The sequence below is a fragment of the Lactuca virosa genome, chromosome 3, assembly GCF_052849685.1.
Source record: "Lactuca virosa cultivar CGN04683 chromosome 3, Lactuca_virosa_CGN04683_v6, whole genome shotgun sequence".
In the NCBI taxonomy this organism is placed as follows: Eukaryota; Viridiplantae; Streptophyta; class Magnoliopsida; order Asterales; family Asteraceae; genus Lactuca; species Lactuca virosa.
In genome coordinates, this window is record NC_136428.1 from 22,799,707 (window position 1) to 22,817,979 (window position 18,273).

General features: G+C 38.7%; 2 protein-coding genes across 2 annotated transcripts; one reads left to right on the top strand and one right to left on the bottom strand.

The window, feature by feature from the left end:
* The first annotated feature begins 583 nt into the window (after positions 1-583).
* LOC145165338 (endoglucanase 6-like) lies at positions 584-5,242 on the top strand. Its single transcript, XM_079084057.1, has 9 exons — positions 584-960; positions 1,101-1,313; positions 1,510-1,710; positions 3,056-3,145; positions 3,273-3,437; positions 3,556-3,840; positions 3,947-4,289; positions 4,400-4,453; positions 4,536-5,242. The coding sequence occupies exons 1-9, from the start codon at positions 748-750 to the stop codon at positions 4,823-4,825; spliced, it is 1,854 nt and encodes a 617-aa protein (XP_078940183.1). The 5' UTR covers positions 584-747; the 3' UTR covers positions 4,826-5,242.
* A 928-nt stretch (positions 5,243-6,170) lies between these two features.
* Positions 6,171-9,521, bottom strand: LOC145165339 (mitochondrial inner membrane protein OXA1-like). Its single transcript, XM_079084058.1, has 10 exons — positions 9,382-9,521; positions 8,771-9,281; positions 8,468-8,558; positions 8,181-8,228; positions 7,923-7,981; positions 7,709-7,784; positions 7,462-7,593; positions 7,056-7,163; positions 6,885-6,939; positions 6,171-6,781 (listed from the first exon to the last, which is right to left on the bottom strand). The coding sequence occupies exons 2-10, from the start codon at positions 9,265-9,267 to the stop codon at positions 6,456-6,458; spliced, it is 1,392 nt and encodes a 463-aa protein (XP_078940184.1). The 5' UTR covers positions 9,268-9,281; positions 9,382-9,521; the 3' UTR covers positions 6,171-6,455.
* Positions 9,522-18,273: the final 8,752 nt, after the last annotated feature.

Genomic DNA, 18,273 nt, shown 5'->3' on the forward strand with positions numbered 1-18,273 from the left:
ATTCGAAAAATATTTTTCACATTCACAATATTAATATATGAATTTAGATATTTTTAGATTTTTTTTTCGATAAAGAATAAGCTCTAGAAATTGAAAAAAAGATTTGGTTCCTTGAAGAAACAATAATTATGGTTCTCTATTGAACTTTTCTATATATATATATATATATATATATATATATATATATATATATATATATATATATATATATATATATATTCCATCATACCTAACAGTAAAATTGCACATGTATATTGAGAAAAAAAATATAGTACTAAATCTTTAATGTAAAAAACATTTCATATTACAGGTTTTGTATATTACAAAAACAATGTCTCTCCCCACACTAGGATCCTTCCAAGCAATTCACATGCTCTAAACTCCCAGCCATATTTACTAAAAAACCCTTTATTCTTTTTAAATATTTTGTTTTTTTTTTTTTTTTGTTAATTTGAATAATTATTGTTCGGATTAAAAAACATAAGTTTATAAAAAAAAAAAAAAAAGCATTTATTACGATCTGCTCATTTCTGAGCTTTTGGCACCTTCCCTTTCCTCTCCTCCATATATACCACCTCTTTGCAATACTTGTTTCTCCACCTCCGCCCTCTCTCTCCCTCTCTCTCTAGAATTGGTTTCTCAGGAGTTTAAGCTGATAAACCAAACCAACATTACCATATTAACAGATCCAGTTTGTTGTTTTTGTCGTTACACTAAACAGAAGAAAAAAAAATTGAGTGATTTGTAATGGAGGTGTTCATGAGACTGTATTCAATAGCAACTACTCTGTTTCTGCTTATTGGGATTGTACCTTTGGCTTTAGGAGGTGCACATGACTATAGGCAAGCTCTGAGCAAGGGCATTCTCTTCTTTGAAGCTCAAAGATCTGGTTACCTCCCTGGTACTCAAAGAGTCAAATGGCGAGGCAATTCCGGTCTCATGGATGGCAAAGTCAATGGGGTAATTTTAGTTTCTACAATTTACAGTCTTGTTTCTTTACAAAACCAAAGAACCTCATTTGGGTATTTCTCTTAAATCGTATTAAGATGAAACCCTTGAAAAAAAGTTGAAATCTTGATGGTTAATTTTTGGTTTTGTAGGTGGATCTTGTTGGAGGGTACTATGATGCAGGAGACAATGTGAAGTTCGGGTTGCCAATGGCATTTACTGTGACAATGATGTCTTGGAGCATAATAGAATATGGAAAGCAAATGGCTACTAGTGGTGAACTTGCTCATGCCATGGATGCTGTCAAATGGGGCACTGATTACCTCATGAAAGCTCACCCTGAACCCAATGTACTTTATGGAGAGGTACAATCTTGATTTACATGTTGGTTGATGAGGTTTACTGTACCACCAATGGTGGGACCCAGTAAGTTTTGTCTATGTTCATCTCAGTTGTGCTTTTAAAACGGGTTGTTTTGGATGTAATTAGAAGTGTTTTTGTTTTAGAATAAAGTTTGATTAAAGATGTTGATTGAATGCATGGTGTGAACTGTTGTTATAGGTGGGAGATGGTAACACGGACCACTACTGTTGGCAAAGGCCAGAGGATATGACCACTTCAAGAAATGCTTACAGAATTGACAAAAATAACCCTGGATCGGACCTTGCCGGAGAAACTGCTGCCGCCATGGCCGCCGCCTCCATTGTCTTCCACCGCTACAATCCTGCTTACTCCAAAAAACTTCTCACTCATGCCTACCAGGTCAGTAAATGTCTCAGTATGCAATTTTGGAGTTATACTTGGCACAAATGCGATGAATAAAATGAAAATTGTTTAATGGGCCTTTTAAAACCACCATACAAAGCCCGGTCACAGGTGTCACATAAAACTAGGTCATGGCCAATATGGTGTATGTTAGCAAAGACTTGCGTATGTTAGTAAGAAGTTAGGGTTCTGTCAGAAAGCCAAACCATGTTACATAGTAAAATTGATTTATGGTCGGTGCGGTGCATTTTAGCAAGATGGTTGAAGAAAGTAAATAGTTGGGAGTGATGTGTTACAAAATAACTTGTAATCATATACATGTTAGCAAACATGGCACGTTATTAAAACATTGTTTTCTATTTATTAGTATCTAATATTTTATACCCAACTAGTATATGATGTTTATTTAAAGTAATTTTCGTATGCATAAAGATAAATTTTAATGTTCTTCAAGCCAATAAACAAAAACTCGCATTCAAGTATAGTTGAAGTAAATAGTAATACAACTAGGGTCTTTTTACGACACTCCTAATATTGTGTCAGTGTGTCATCTTTCTTTTTGGCAAAAATAAAAATCTCACTGAACAAGATGGAAATATCCAATACAAGTGCACAGAGACGGGTGTAGGTTAGCAAGACAGTTGAAATAAATAGAGTTAGGCTTTTCATGGCTTTGCTGTCAGACTTGATTGTTGTCAGGTGTAAGTTAGCATCAGAGCTGCCCGCATTTATAATGCGCATATCATGGAATAGTGATTACTCCCTTGAAGGATTGTTGTGTGGTTCGTTTGTCTTATGTCAAGGTACAAGTATTGATGCATAATAATAACATTATTATTATTATTATTATTATTATTATTATTATGGAAACAGTTGGGATGTCGCGATTAAACAAAACAAGCACAAGGACAATCACATTTACAGTCATAGAAGGAAACAAAACATATCTATATATAATATTACTATATAAATCTATAAAAATGGCGGATATCAGTTTATTTATTGTTTTTATTAAATAGAATATTAAACAAAATATATAATTTCATTAAATAAATAAAAATTTAGCACATATGAAAATCGCTGTCAAATATCATAAAATAGTAAAATACGATTAGGAGAAACACACGGTAGAAAGATAATGTGTACCCAACGTAAGATTTGCTGGGTCACAGATGTCAATCGTCGATTGGATCTGATTGATTATCGTTAGCCACGTGGGGACCCTATACTGTCGGTGAACACACACATGGCCCCACGACACCATCTCGCGTCAAATTCCCATTTGGCCCCCACCCCACGACACGATCGTTTTTACTAATTTAGGCTTTTGTCATCTTTTCAGCTATTCGATTTCGCGGACAAATACAGGGGCAAATATGACAGTAGCATCACCGTGGCCCAGAAGTACTACAGATCCGTCAGTGGATACGCCGTATGTGAACATAATCTCTTCTAATAAGATCTAACGAATCATCTTTAACTAACTTCTTTCGTTCACCCATGTATGTTAATTTACATATTTACCCTTGTGTTTAATTTTATTTTTCGGATTTTTTTAGGATGAATTGCTATGGGCAGCTGCTTGGATGTACAAGGCCACAAGCAATAAGTACTACTTGGACTACCTTGGCCGGAACGGCGATGCCCTCGGTGGGACCGGCTGGTCCATGACGGAGTTCGGTTGGGATGTTAAGTACGCCGGCGTTCAGACCCTCGTCGCTAAGGTCATATAACTGTAAAAATTAAAATGGATGTACATGAGTAGGATTCTTAATGTATTAATGGGTGAATCTTGTGTGTGCGTTTAAATTAAGATTTTGTATTGTGGTTGGTGTTATGCAGTTCCTAATGGGAGGAAAGGCCGGCAATAATGGGCCGGTGTTCGGAAAGTACCAAGAAAAGGCAGAGTTTTTTATGTGTTCATGCCTTGGTAAGAGTAATCGTAATGTTCAAAGGACTCCCGGAGGCCTCATTTTCCGGCAAAGATGGAACAATTTGCAGTTTGTGACGAGTGCATCCTTCCTCCTTACTGTCTATGCCGACTACCTGACTTCTGCCCGGAGAAACTTACACTGTTCTTCCGGCACCGTCACCCCACCTGAGCTTATAGCATTTGCCAAATCTCAGGTGAACAGATAGTATATTGTCAAATTTGAGTTGTTAAAGTCAAATCTCAGATCGAATCGAAATCTAACCTTAGCTTTGGTTTTGGATTTTTTGTACGTATACGTAGGTGGATTATATTCTTGGAGACAATCCAAGAGCAACAAGTTATATGGTTGGATATGGGAACAACTACCCACGACAAGTACACCACCGAGGTTCATCGATTGTGTCAATTAAGGTTAACCCATCGTTCGTTAGCTGCAGAGGTGGTTACGCTACATGGTACAGCCGAAAAGCAAGCGACCCAAATCTTTTAACGGGCGCCATTGTTGGTGGGCCAGATGCGTATGACAATTTCGCTGATGAAAGAAACAACTTTCAGCAGACTGAGCCTGCCACGTATAACAATGCCCCTCTTCTTGGAGTTTTGGCTAGATTACATGCTGGTAATTACAACCAGCTCCTTCCAGGTATACATTATTACATTACATTACATTAATTTCTATATTTTACCATTTTCATCTCATATTCTAAATTCTAATTCAATCTTTATTTCCACTTAAATATATATTTTTTGCAGTTGAAATTCCTCTACGTAAGCCCACTGCTGTTCAACCAAAGCCAACCCCACAAGGTAAATCTTGATATAATCTAACTTGTTTCTCCTTAACTTTATGGTGTGGTGTGACTGAAGGAAGATTGTATTGTATGTTTAGGTTTGATTGGAATTTCACAGAAGACTACAAGTTCATGGGTAGCCAATGGCAAAACGTACTACAGATACTCTGTTATAGTGACTAACAAATCAAGGAAGACAATCAAGAAGCTGAACCTTTCGATTACAAAGCTGTTTGGTCCTGTATGGGGTCTCACAAAGAACTCAAACGGTTCATACGGGTTGCCAACATGGGTGAGCTCATTAGCAGCAGGAAAAAGCATCGACTTTGTATACATCCATACTGATTCTCCAGCGGTGGTCTCTGTTTCAAGCTACACAATGGCCTAATTAAAGGCTAAAGAAGAATGAAAACATGTATTCAAGATTGTTGAGGCATACGAGGAGGTTAGCGGTTATGAGAAAAGTCCAATTTTTTGTGATTTTTCTTTTAGGGTTTAAGAATAAGGTCTGAAGAATGGGGGAAGAAAGGAGTGAAGAGACAATTTAAAAAGAAGTGCTCATCCTCTTTCTCCTCCTCCTTCATTAGGTCTTTGACACCAATTGAAGCGGATACAAGAAAACTTGTCATCACAAGAGATGAGAAGGATCCTTTTTTTTTTAAGGTTTTTTTTCTACTTCAAATTAGCTTTGAAGTGTTGCATGTTCTTGTTTGTTTGTGTGTAAATTTAGCAACTTCATCTTATCTTGCAATATGAATATAGATTTTGCAAACAACTTGTGTGAAATGTGAAATGTGTTTGTGTTTTTTGTGTTTTCCGTTTGTAAAAATGCTTATTAATTTATGTGGTGTAAAAAAAAAAACAAAATGTTCGAATTAATTTATGCAGTTTCAAAATGTAATAATCAAATAACTTGTTTTTAATGCTTAACAAATTTTGTTTATATATGTAAAATGACCATAAACCAATCTTTAGATTAGAACATCGCGTATACCGGCCACGAGCCGGTTCGTGGTTGACGTGGCCACGGCCGTGGTCCGTGCACACCACCCCGTACGGTCGTGGTCGGTCGTTATCGATGCACTTCGTGGTAGGGAAGACGAGTGAGGACGACAAATAGAAATCCTTTGGCATTTTTGACCGTTCATCGGTCAAATTTTAAAGAAATAATATTTTTAAACAACATTTTTACCTATAAATACCACACTATAGATTCTCATTTCTTACACCATTCTTTTCTTTCTCTATACACAATATACACACAACATCTTTCACAACCAATGGCTCCAAAATTATGAATTGGTCAGAAAAGAAAAGAAGAACTTAACACTAGCATAGACGGTTTTAAAAGAATCAAATACTCGAATGTGTCTCATGATCAGTGTAGGATGTATGAGTGAAGTGATTATGTTTGTATAATTATTAGGCAAGGTTAAAATAATCAAACTTTGAAGTAATTCAAAAACTAATCTAAAAAAAGTGACTTCTAAGATAATAAGATTCCTTTTAACATGTGAATTTGCTTGCGAATGATGTGGTGTCGATTAATAGTAAACTATACAAACAAACTAGAAAGTAATGATACTAAGATTATTCAATAAAATTTGGTAATTATACTTTAGTAGAAGCAACACGACTTGGTTTCACAAATAGTTGTCATGATATATATATATATATATATATATATATATATATATATATATATATATATATATATATATATATGAAATTAATAAAAACACGAAAACAAAAAACTAGTATTGATAAGTGTTATATGTCATCTTTATATAGTCGATGTTCATCTTTCTATAACAAGCTTCTAAGTTCCTACAAGGACTCGCTCTTCCCTCTAACAAGCAAAAATAGCAGACATATCTATCACATCAAGAGATTGGTTTGATATGTGGCTGACTACAAAATTTAAATTTGTCAAAAAAAGAATATGATGAAATATGGTATTACACATTTATTCAAAAAGGGCTGTATCATAATTAAATGCGACCTTGGCTTGCATGCTCTCACCTCTTCTTGTTCTTCTTTCTTCCCTTGACTTCTTTCTCTAGATTTTTGATCCTATGGCTCAGAACTGATGATGATGAGACTCTTTGAGTAGTCAGCTTCTGTTCATCTGAAGATGGCTTCTGACTGACAAGTGGAGCTGTAGTTTGGTTAGTGATGGCTGGCTTTGTTTCTCCCTGTCTTTGTTGCATTGCTTGAGCAGCTGCATACTTTTTCAAACCCTCAAAGAAAGAGAAAGCTGGCTTTGATTGACTAGCGGGAGATGGTGGTGGAGGTATGATAATTGGTATATTGAGAAACTTCTTCACTGAGGGTTTCTTTATTACTGAAACAAGAATAGCATAAAAAAAAATCAGATGTTAATTCAAACAACATGATCTAACTTCTAAGTTAGTTCATAATTTGTAATTGGAGGAGTATCAACTTACTTAATCCATATACTAGGGAGAACAAGTTGGAGGTGATCCAATAACAGAAGAGGGCCTGCATGAAAGTGAAAAGGGTATTTGATGAGAAATATATATATATATATATATATATATATATATATATATATATTTTATGGGGGGAGGGGTAGTTTAGTAATTAAGAGAACTAGCCTTTGGGAAACTTGCAGTAAGGGGGACTGTAAGAGCAGCAAAACCCCTTGAAACATTTTTCATTGTGGCAGCAGCAGGGTTACCTTCCAAACCTTCTTGCATGTTAAACTAAGTGAGGAAGAAACACACCAAACAAAACATGTATCAAAATTAAGATTAGACAGTAGTTTCACTTTCACCTATGTTGTTACATGTAGTGTTAGCAAAGTGCCAATTGAAGCAATCAATACCAAGTCATCACATATGATCCATGTTTTATTAGGTATTCCAATCTATGTGAGTATCACATAGAAGGGAATCAATGTAAACATGATTCAGTCATTGAGCATGTCCACAATCAAGCAAAATAAAAGTTATTAGGTTTTGTAATTATTAGTTTAGAGGAAGGGATTAAATAAATGTGTACCTCTACGGTTATCCAAAATGAAAATGCAGTCAAAAAAGGAAGAATATAGAAAGTATCAGCGGTCGTAAGGTCAAGGAACCAAGAGATGCCACCATGTTGGAAAGATGGGACCTTTTCCACCATGTTCTGAATCTGCAAAACCAAAACCAAATTGTCCAACAAAAATAAAACATGTGTCATCTTCCACATTATTAATGGATATATAATGCAAACCAAGATTTTTGGAGTTTTGATATTTTTCACTTACAGCAAGAAAAAAGCTGACAAAGACAGGGCCTTGGATGAAAAGCCCCTTCAATGGAGTAAATGTACTAACACCATGCCTGCAAAAGATATTAAATTTATTATTATAAGCATTGTCTATAATCATGTAAGTAACAACTAATATCATGTCATGCTCATGCACAACTTATAAAGCTGCTAATCGCTTCACACAATAAGGAACATGGACAAGTGCTTACTCCTTGAATACTTTCTTCATTTTTTCCTGACCTTCAGCTACAGCTGATGGACTCATGCCCTGAAAAGAGTATTTTAATAATAACTTGAAATAAGTAAACAAGTTTCACCTTCTTAAATGGTTAAGTGCGTCTAATTTTATTAGTAAATAATTAACCAACAACTATTCTGGGAGCACATGAAGCATAAACATGATGTTGGTCAGTGTTTGTGTTTTTTTTTAACTATACAACATTAAGAAAGAAGTTTGATGGACATACCCTATCTTGCATCTCCTGCTTAATCTGCTCCAATTCTGGCCTCAAAATCTGTATGCATGATATGAAAAAAATCAATGCCACTTTTAAGCAGAATATTGAAAATTAGAAAAAGATAACTCAATTTTATGAGCAATGACAATCAATAACAGAAAAAAGAAAAAAAAAACGGTAAGTTAATAAAGTGGAATCCAGTCAATTGCACCATCTTGCCACCATAGGTGCAAACTAAAAAATATGTTAGGAAGAAAGTCAATTAGAAAACGAAAGGTGGAGAGAGTAGAGCTCACAGTTAACTTTGAGGTAGCCTTGAGCTGATTAATCATGATTGGAACTGATAAGGTTCTAATCACAAGAGTTGTTATTACTATGCTTGCCCACCTGAAAGAAGTGGGTTCTTGTTAGTTTGATAATGTGCACAAACACACAGCTCTTAAAGCTATATACGAAATTGAAGTCCGTGATCCAAAATAAGCATCCCAAAACAAAGAGGAGCAAACTTTTACTTCAAACCATAAACTTGAATCACATCAGATGCAAGGTATGATGGCAGTAGCCTTAACAGAGTCATACAAAGTGTATTCCTTCCTTACCAATTCAGTCCCGTGAAGTTGTGAATCCCATCAATGGCATACTGCAAAGCTGCAACTGGTAGCCAAGAATCCGCAGTAGCAACAGCAACCTCACTAAGAACAGGGGCTTGAGTAGACGCCACTTCCATGGTTTTATTAGCCAGAACATCGGCCATATCAGTCATGTACTCAATCTTTTCGGTTTCGTCTCCATCTCCAATCGTAGTCGACATATTTCTAGTTAACAAGAACCCACTTGTTGTCATCGGTACTTGAAGAAACTGAGACCATCTTGGATCTCGAAAACTCAAACCGCTACCGCCTCCCCCGAACCCTAGTGAAGTGTTGGAGTTGTTACCGAAGCAACCATATGATCGACTTTGGAGAAAGCTCGTTACCTTCTCATCTGAATGCGTATTTTTACGATCGTCTTCCTGATGCAGATAAGAAAATGAAGGGGCAAATCGTTGTTGAGCGAAGAGTCTCGCCCTTATAGTGAGACTACGCCTGTAAGCCATTGAATGAATTACCCCTGGATCGAGATTCACAAAAGTTTCGATTCAGATTAAAACGCAAAGTAGATAAACGAGTAAAATGCATGGAAATTATAGAAACAGTATTTAGTCATGAACCTTAAGTGAAACGAAGGAAGAAATTTCCAGTTTTGTTGATGAGAAGGGTTTAGGGTTTAATTTAGGACCAACCCGTCGGGCTGATGTAGTCGTCACCTCTGTTGTAACTTTTAACCCTGTGGTGTGCTGTGCTGTTGCTCAAGGTCGGAGTCAAGGGTTCATTTACAAGATGATTAATTACAAACAAGCCCCTCTTCTCGTTGGCATATGCATTAGGATTGACGTCGTCATTATTTTCTAGCCCAACGGTGTCCGGTATTGTTTTTGCTCTTTCGCCCTGTTCCTCCTGAGTTGCAATTAACGAGGGAAGTCAAGAGAAAATAATGGAATTGGAGAGAAAGAAGGATTCAGTGGCGTTCCCGAGTTAAATTTTTGGAGTGATTTGGGAAGAAAGGAAAGGAAATCGGAGGTATCTTTTCTCTCCTAATCTTCCTCCCAAATTGGAGAGAAGAGAATCAATGATACATAGAAAATCCCGTGATTACCATATTACCCTTGAACCATATAAAATCATGTAATACAGCAGCAAAACGCAGGAAAAGAAAATCGCTGCTACAGTGCTCCCTCCTTCTTCACGCTGCTACTGTGCTTCCTCCTTCTTCACGCTATGCTGAAGCTGTTCACTTCCAACATCAGGTTTCATTTTTTTATATTGTTTATGTTTCTTATAAATGATACCATTCTTCTGAACACAGTCTCTTCCTCGATTTCTTTTGTATGATTATTATCTTATGATTCTTATCTGCCACATCAGGAACCTGTGACTATAGAGCTAACACATCGAATATAAATTATAAACTAACATGATAATTCTCTTATTCAACAGTTTTGATGATAGGAACAACCAATTTACCTAGTGTTCATTGAATAGTTGTGAATTCATTAATGTTCTTGAGGAATTAGGCTCTGGAACAAGAACTACATGTCCAATTATTTTGCTATGCTTTAGAGATTCGAAACACCATGAAATGTTCCAGCATCTTCCCCATTTTATTTCCTGTATTAAGTCAAAATTAAAAGCCTTTAAATCAAACAGAGGAACCACAGAAAGTTTTGATATTTCTGATCAAAATCAACATTTTTTTTTATCTAATACTGATTCATTCAGTCTTCCAGATTGTAAACTTTATGTATTTCTCTATAGTTATGGTAATTTTTAGCATAAAAACACATTAATACTCAGAAAAATTCCACTTAAAACCCAAAAAGAATCGGCTTTATTTGTTAACTAAAACTCAGAACATATACATACATAATATACTAGCTAATAGTATAATTACATATATACCCTTTGATATGATTGCCATGTATCAAGATATATAGCTATGGAGATGATCAAACAACGAATCCCATGATGTACAAGATTGAAGAAGATTGAGTTGCTCTATTGTCTGTCCTCATGATGTACATTGTCTAATGTAGTCAAAAGATTCTTTGGTATCTAATTTATTTGCTTTTAAATAGTAAAATTAAATTGGATGATGTTCTTATGTTGTCCTATAATGGTTTTTGTAACTCTGTTTAGATATAGAGTTAGCTATCACAATTTTAGAACCACTTTACTGTAATAAATACTAAAAATTCAAGTCATAGGCTCCTTAACCAATCCTAGTTGTTAAATATCTCTATAACCTATAAAACAAGACTCACAGTTTAATAATTTTCATAAAATAGGTAACATTTTCGATGGATAGTGACTTACAAACACCCGCTCAGTTGCTGAGAGTCAGGAAAAGGCAAGTAGTTCATCTGATTTGCTTGTTGATGGCCATTCTGACACATCGTGCCCTTGCCAACACAAACCGTCCCAAATTACCTTCTAGGAAACTTATTTTAAAACGGTGACGTATACGTGAACAGTTGCTACATGACCTTTCAAACGGTGGTCAATGCCGTGAACTTATCCGTATGAGTGAGCAGGCTTTTAAGAAATTGTGCACTATTTTACAACAAGTTGGTGGTCTTCGAGCTACTCAACGCATGTCCGTTGAAGAGCATGTTGCAAGATTTTTGCACATTGTCGGCAATGATTTTAGAAATCGATTTGTCTCTTGGCTATATCGTCGCTCTAAATCCACTACAAGTAGGTGCTTGCATAGAGTTCTCCGAGCAATTATATCACTGGAAAGTCATTATATTCAACAACCAAAAGGTGATGTTGTACAAAAAGAAATTCAAGAAAAAAAATGATTTTATCCTTACATCAAGAATTGTATAGGTGCAATTGACGAGACACATGTTCGTGTCAAAGTACCTAACAAAGATGCCATAGATATCGTGGTCGCAAGGGATACCCTACGATAAATGTCTTAGCTGCTTGTACGTGTGATTTAAAGTTTACGTATATTTTAAGTGGCTGGGAGGGTACAACATCAGACGCAAGGATACTAAAGAATGCACTCACTAGAGAAGATAAACTAGTAATTCCAAAGGGTAAATTTTTAATACCAAAATTACTCTTATGTGTAATCTAATTTTTAATACATAACTAATTACAACTTATTTGTAGGTCGATGCTATTTGGTAGATGTTGGTTTGCCTCATACAACTACACTAATGGCACCATATCGCGGTGTCAGATATCATTTGAAAGAGTATTCTGCTCGGGCCCCTGAGAATGCAAAAGAGTTGTTTAATCTCCGCCATGCTTGATTACGTAATGTAACAACCCGGAACTTCTATCTTGTACACTTAGTCAATACAATCAATAATCAACTTGTTTTCTTGATTTATGGTGCTATTCAAGGGTTCATTTAAGTGTTCTAAGCTTAAATTTGACCAAGGTTGAGTTTAGGAATGAGTCAGCACGTCCCATAGTGAGAAAAACGGGCCATACACCCTCTTGGAGGAGTGTACGGCCGTACACATGGGTGTGCAGCCGCACACCCACTCCCTTGGCAGCACACTCACTCTTGGGCAGCACACCCACCCTATATAAAGGGTAGACCTCTTTCCTTTCATTCCTTTAACACCTTGGTAGCACACATCACCTTTCTCTCAAGATTCTTCAACCGCAAACCCTCTTAAGGCCTCAAAAACGTGAGTTCTCCATCACCTAGCTTAACATACATGAAGGACCCATTGATCTAAGCCCTTAATCATCAAAGTTTCATCATGTTGTTCATCATATGAAGGTGTATGGCCGCACACCTTCATAAGGTGGCCGCACACACCTTAAAGACTCTCCAAAGTGAGAGTTTGGCCTCCATTTTGCTAGTTGGACTTGGTATTGGATTTGAAACACCTGAAAATCGACATTTTAAGCATGAATGAAGAGTGTACGGCCGCACACTCCCTTGTACGGCCGCACACTCCCTTGTATGACCGCACACGCCCTCTGTACGGCCGCACACTCCTGTGTGCAACCGCACACACATGCTGACCGCACATCCTGGCCGCACACACACTCTTTTGGCCATACACCTCCCTCGTTTGATCATATAGGGTCCCGACAAGCATTTCCAAGTCTTTAGGGTGGTTTCCCATCATGTTTAGTCATGAAACACCCAAATTCTAACACACATATGTGTTACCGTATGTTAATAGAATCCACTTGCGCACGAAACACCAGTTGACACTCAGCATCCACACCGATCATACGCTCGAATCCTACGTCAAACAGTGAGTTCATACCCCTATATTTTCCGTGTTTTTAATGTTTTCAGGGGGGGAATACAAGCCAAATTCAAAGTATTTTATTAAGTTTTAAATTTATTAATGCAGTCCAACAATTTCCACGTTTAATAACATATTCAGATATTTTATCTCTTTTTGTAATATGTTGAGCATAAGGGAAACTACTATTTTGGAAATCTAACTTCATAGCTTTCAGAAAGGTTTTTACAAAGCAATTTCCGTACAAATTCTAATAAACTATAATGGGTATAGTTTGGGATAACCCTCTAGGTAGTCTCTACCTAATCAGATTTCATAAATGAATATATATAAACTATGGCAGATTTAGTTTATGTTATATATTTTCTCGGGAGTATAAAGTACTATTATTCAAGGATAATCAATGTTTTTATACCGTTTCTCGCTAGTAAACTAGATTATACAGAATTGTGAGGCTCTACTTCAATACTGTACCCTTAGGTGTATAGTGATAAATCCTATCCCAGTATAACCAGAGTCTCCTGGAGGGAGAGCATGAGATTTGTGAATAGATCTATTTGGGACTGACAATCCCACACCTGAACTGCTAGCTACAGTTAGGCGGGCACGTCTGTGGTGAACAAATGTCATTTAGCTTAACGCCTGAAGAACGTTATAAAGGTCTCTCGGTCATATCAAGTATGGTTATACGACTCACAAAACAAGTATAAACTATTTTTGGTCTACGAACTCAAATCTTCATTTGTTTTATTTTGAGTAATAAAACTACTTATATATACACTAATAGTAATCAGGGATCTCTAGACTGGCATCTCTACCTCTAGTACAGATAACTGTTTTTAGGGAAAATATAGGATTTTCCCAGGATAACACTAGCATTTCTAAAACTGATGGTTTACTTTCTACCGCTAGATACTCTTTTAACACTACTTTTCGTAAGAAAATATAGGATTTTCTTGAGGAACACTTTTCAAAAAGGATTTCGAAGAAACATTTTTCCACAAAAACTAAATGCTTATGAACTCACCAGCTTTATGCTGATATTCTTTCAAAACTGCTTGTATTCTCAGGGAATCAGTAGACAGGTACCTGCGGGATTTTGAGGAGCCGGAGCAATAAGCGTTATATTTTTATATGATTACATACTTTTGATGTTCTTAAAACAAGTTTTAAACTGATGTAAACACTTTTTCATATTGTATTCAATGTTTGGTTGTGTTTACTATGCTTGCTATACAATTGTTGTGATACTACGCATGACGTCCTCCACCCCGGAACGTTTCCGCCATTCTGGTTTCGGGGTGTGACAGATTGGTATCAGAGCCCTTGTTTATAGCGAACTAGTATACCGAACCTTACGTGGTATACAACTATAAACACTAAGGGGCCTAAGTGCTCTACACTAAAAGTATACTTTCAAAAATATTAGTATTTTTATAAAAAGTATACGAGCATGCATACATAACAGAATTCGTGTCACTAGTAGAACAAAGCAAAAGTATTTGGATGTTGGAACGTTGCGGTTAAACCTGGGCAGTTATGTAATCATGTATAGGGTGAATATAGCCTAATCAACTATATTCAGTCGAGACATGACCAACATGTGTTTGGGAGTGACTGTGGTGTTACAGCAGACCTAAAACTTACCAAAATCATCCCACATAAAATACTATAGGAGTATTTTAGCTAGAGCCAAACTCAGTATACATAATCACTCTAAGTATTGCTACCTCTTCTTCCTTAAGCGATAACTTACTTGCATTAGTAACCTTCCTGTGCTTATCGCTTGGTAAAACTCTTTTATTATCGGGATAGATATATCTTGTTTCATATATCTTGAGGACTTACCATCCTCTTCTCCCCGATTGTTTCTAGAAAAAGATGCCTCCCCGACCAAGACCCATCAGAAGAAACGACAACACTCCGCCACCACCACCACCCCCTCAGTTCGACCCCGTCATGTTTCAGGCAGCAGTTATAGCCGTCGTGACTGTAGCAATGGCACAAGTGAATGCTGGTGGGGCTGGAGGTGGAACCGACCCACAGAGACAAGATGGAAGTCAGGGACATCAAAAGGAGTGTTCCTACAAGGACTTCATGACTGCAAAACCCAAGTCCTTCGACGGGAATGGAGGTGTCATCGCTCTGACTCGATGGTTCGAAAAGATCGAATCCATCTTCGAAATTCGCGCCTGTTCCGAAACAAACAAGGTGAAGTTCGCCGCCTGCACCTTCACCGACAGAGCCTTGACCTGGTGGAATGGTCGAGTCAAAACCCTAACCCTGCCAGTGGCTAATGTCATGGGTTGGGAAAGACTGAAGGAACTCATGCTTGCGGAATACTGCCCGAGGGGCGAGGTGCAAAAGTTGGAGCACGAACTCTGGAACTTAAAGATGAAGGGGTCCGACATCGCTGCCTACACCGTGAGATTCTGTGATCTGGCTCTCCTCTGTCCGGGAATGGTCACCCCGGAAAGCAAGAAAATCGAGAGGTACATTTGGGGATTGACGCAACCAACCAAGGGGAATGTCTTGGCTGCTAGACCAGCCACGTTTGAGAGCGCCAAGGATCTGGCACAGACTCTGATCGATCATGGGATCGATCTGGATGAGGCATCAGCGGTCGCCGAGCCCCAAAAGGAGAGTGGTGAAAAGAAGAAGAAATTTTGGAACAAACGCAAGGGCCAGTCTCCCCAGGAGCCCTCCAAGAAGCAACAAACAGTGGCAGTCCACGCTGCTACTACTCCTACTGCTACTCCCACTGCTGTTCCAACCACCCAAGCTCCTACCGGTGGTTATTCAGGGAAACTACCTATGTGCAACAAGTGTACATTTCATCATCACGGACCTTGCCGTGATTTGAATTGCAACAACTGTGGAAGGAAGGGACACACGACCCGATACTGCAGAGCACCAGTCCAACCTACCAATCAGGCTCCTGGGGCGGGTGCTGGTCAAGCCTGTTATGGCTGTGGAGAGATTGGACATTTCAAAAGAAATTTCCCCAATGCAGTAGCAGCTGGCAACACTGGAAGGGTACTAGCTATGGGCCAGGAGGAAGCGGTCGCTGATCCTTCAGTCGTGACGGGTACGTTCCTCATTGACAACTCTTATGCATGCATTCTTTTCGATTCTGGTGTGGAGAGAAGCTTTGTTAGTCATGCATTTAAACATCTAATCAAGTGTAAATCCCAACCTTTAACCGAAGCATTTACCGTCGAGATGGCTAACGGAAAGAAGGAGAGCACTAACGATATATTCCTAGGCTGTACTCTTACCCTAGACGGTCATTCCTTTCCCATCAACCTTATGTCGGTATCCGTTAAGAGCTTCGATGTCATAATCGGCATGGATTGGTTGAGCCCCAATCGTGCCGATATTCTTTGTTACGAGAAATCTATCCGTCTCAATCTTCCCTCTGGCGAAACCCTCACTATTTACGGTGATAAACTCAGTTCGAATCTTCGTATCATTTCATGCATCCAAGCCCAGAAGTATTTGCGAAAAGAGTACCATTCATTCCTAGCTCATGTTGTCGATGAGACGCAAAAAGTTAAAGACCTCGAGAGCATCCCCGAAGTCTGCAACTTTCCTGATGTCTTCCCTGAAGACCTCCCAGGAATTCCTCCCGAGCGTCAAGTCGAGTTTCGTATCGACTTGATCCCCGGAGCTACTCCTGTAGCTAAATCTCCTTACCGTCTAGCGCCAGCGGAGATGCAAGAATTATCCAGCCAGCTCAATGAGCTGATCATCAAAGGATTCATAAGGCCCAGTTCCTCACCTTGGGGAGCTCCGATCTTATTCGTGAAAAAGAAGGATGGATCCTTTCGGATGTGCATTGACTACCGAGAGCTGAACAAGCTTACCATCAAGGACCATTATCCCCTACCCAGAATCGACGACCTCTGCGATCAACTTCAGGGAGCCAGTTATTTCTCCAAGATAGATCTTAGGTCAGGGTACCATCAGTTACGAGTTCACAAGGATGATGTTCCCAAAACGGCATTCCGAACTCGCTACGGACACTACGAGTTTGTAGTAATGCCCTTCGGTCTAACCAACGCGCCGGCAGTATTCATGGATCTGATGAATCGAGTGTGCCGCCCTTTCCTAGACAAGTTCGTGATCGTGTTCATCGAAGATATACTTGTCTATTCTTGGAGTGAGGATGATCATAAACAACACTTGAGACAGGTGCTGGAAACATTAAGGGCGGAGAAGCTATATGCAAAATTCTCAAAGTGTGAGTTCTGGATCAGGAAGGTGAATTTCCTTGGTCACGTGGTTAGCAAGGAAGGTATACACGTAGACCCTTCCAAAATCAAAGCGATAGAGAATTGGTCTGCACCAAAGACACCCACAGAAATCCGGCAATTTCTGGGTCTCGCGGGCTATTATCGAAGGTTTATCCAAAATTTCTCCAGAATCGCTAAGCCTTTAACTACCCTGACACAAAAGGGGTAACCTTTAGTTGGGGAGTCAAGCAAGACACTGCGTTTCAAACATTGAAGCAGGCCCTATGCAGCGCACCTATCTTGTCCCTGCCCGAAGGGACGGAAGACTTTGTGGTCTATTGTGATGCGTCCAATCAGGGCCTAGGCTGTGTGCTCATGCAGCGAGGAAAGGTCATCGCCTATGCCTCGAGGCAGTTGAAAACACACGAAGTCAATTACACAACTCACGATTTAGAGTTGGGAGCAGTGGTCTTTGCGTTAAAGATCTGGAGACATTATCTCTACGGAACCAAGTGCACTATCTTCACTGACCATAAAAGCCTGCAACATATTTTCGACCAGAAGGAACTGAACATGAGACAACGGCGATGGGTTGAGCTACTCAACGATTACGAGTGCGAAATCCGCTACCATCCAGGCAAGGCCAATGTGGTGGCAGATGCCCTCAGCCGGAAGGAGTACTCAGGTCATAGAGTGAAGGCACTGACCATGACTATCCATTCCCATTTATCCGCGCAAATTAAGGAGGCTCAGTTGGAAGCATTGAAACCAGAGAACATGTCGGGTGAATCCTTGAGAGGACTAGAAAAGAACCTAGAGATCAAGGGGGACGGAGTCTATCATTTCATGGACCGGATCTGGGCCGCAAAGTTTGGTGGTTACAGAGAGGTCGTGATGAACGAAGCTCACAAGACTAGATACTCCGTTCATCCAGGTTCGGACAAGATGTACCTCGATCTCAAGAAACTATATTGGTGGCCGAACATTAAAGCAGAGATCGCTACCTTCGTGGGCAAGTGCCTGACTTGCGCCAAGGTGAAGG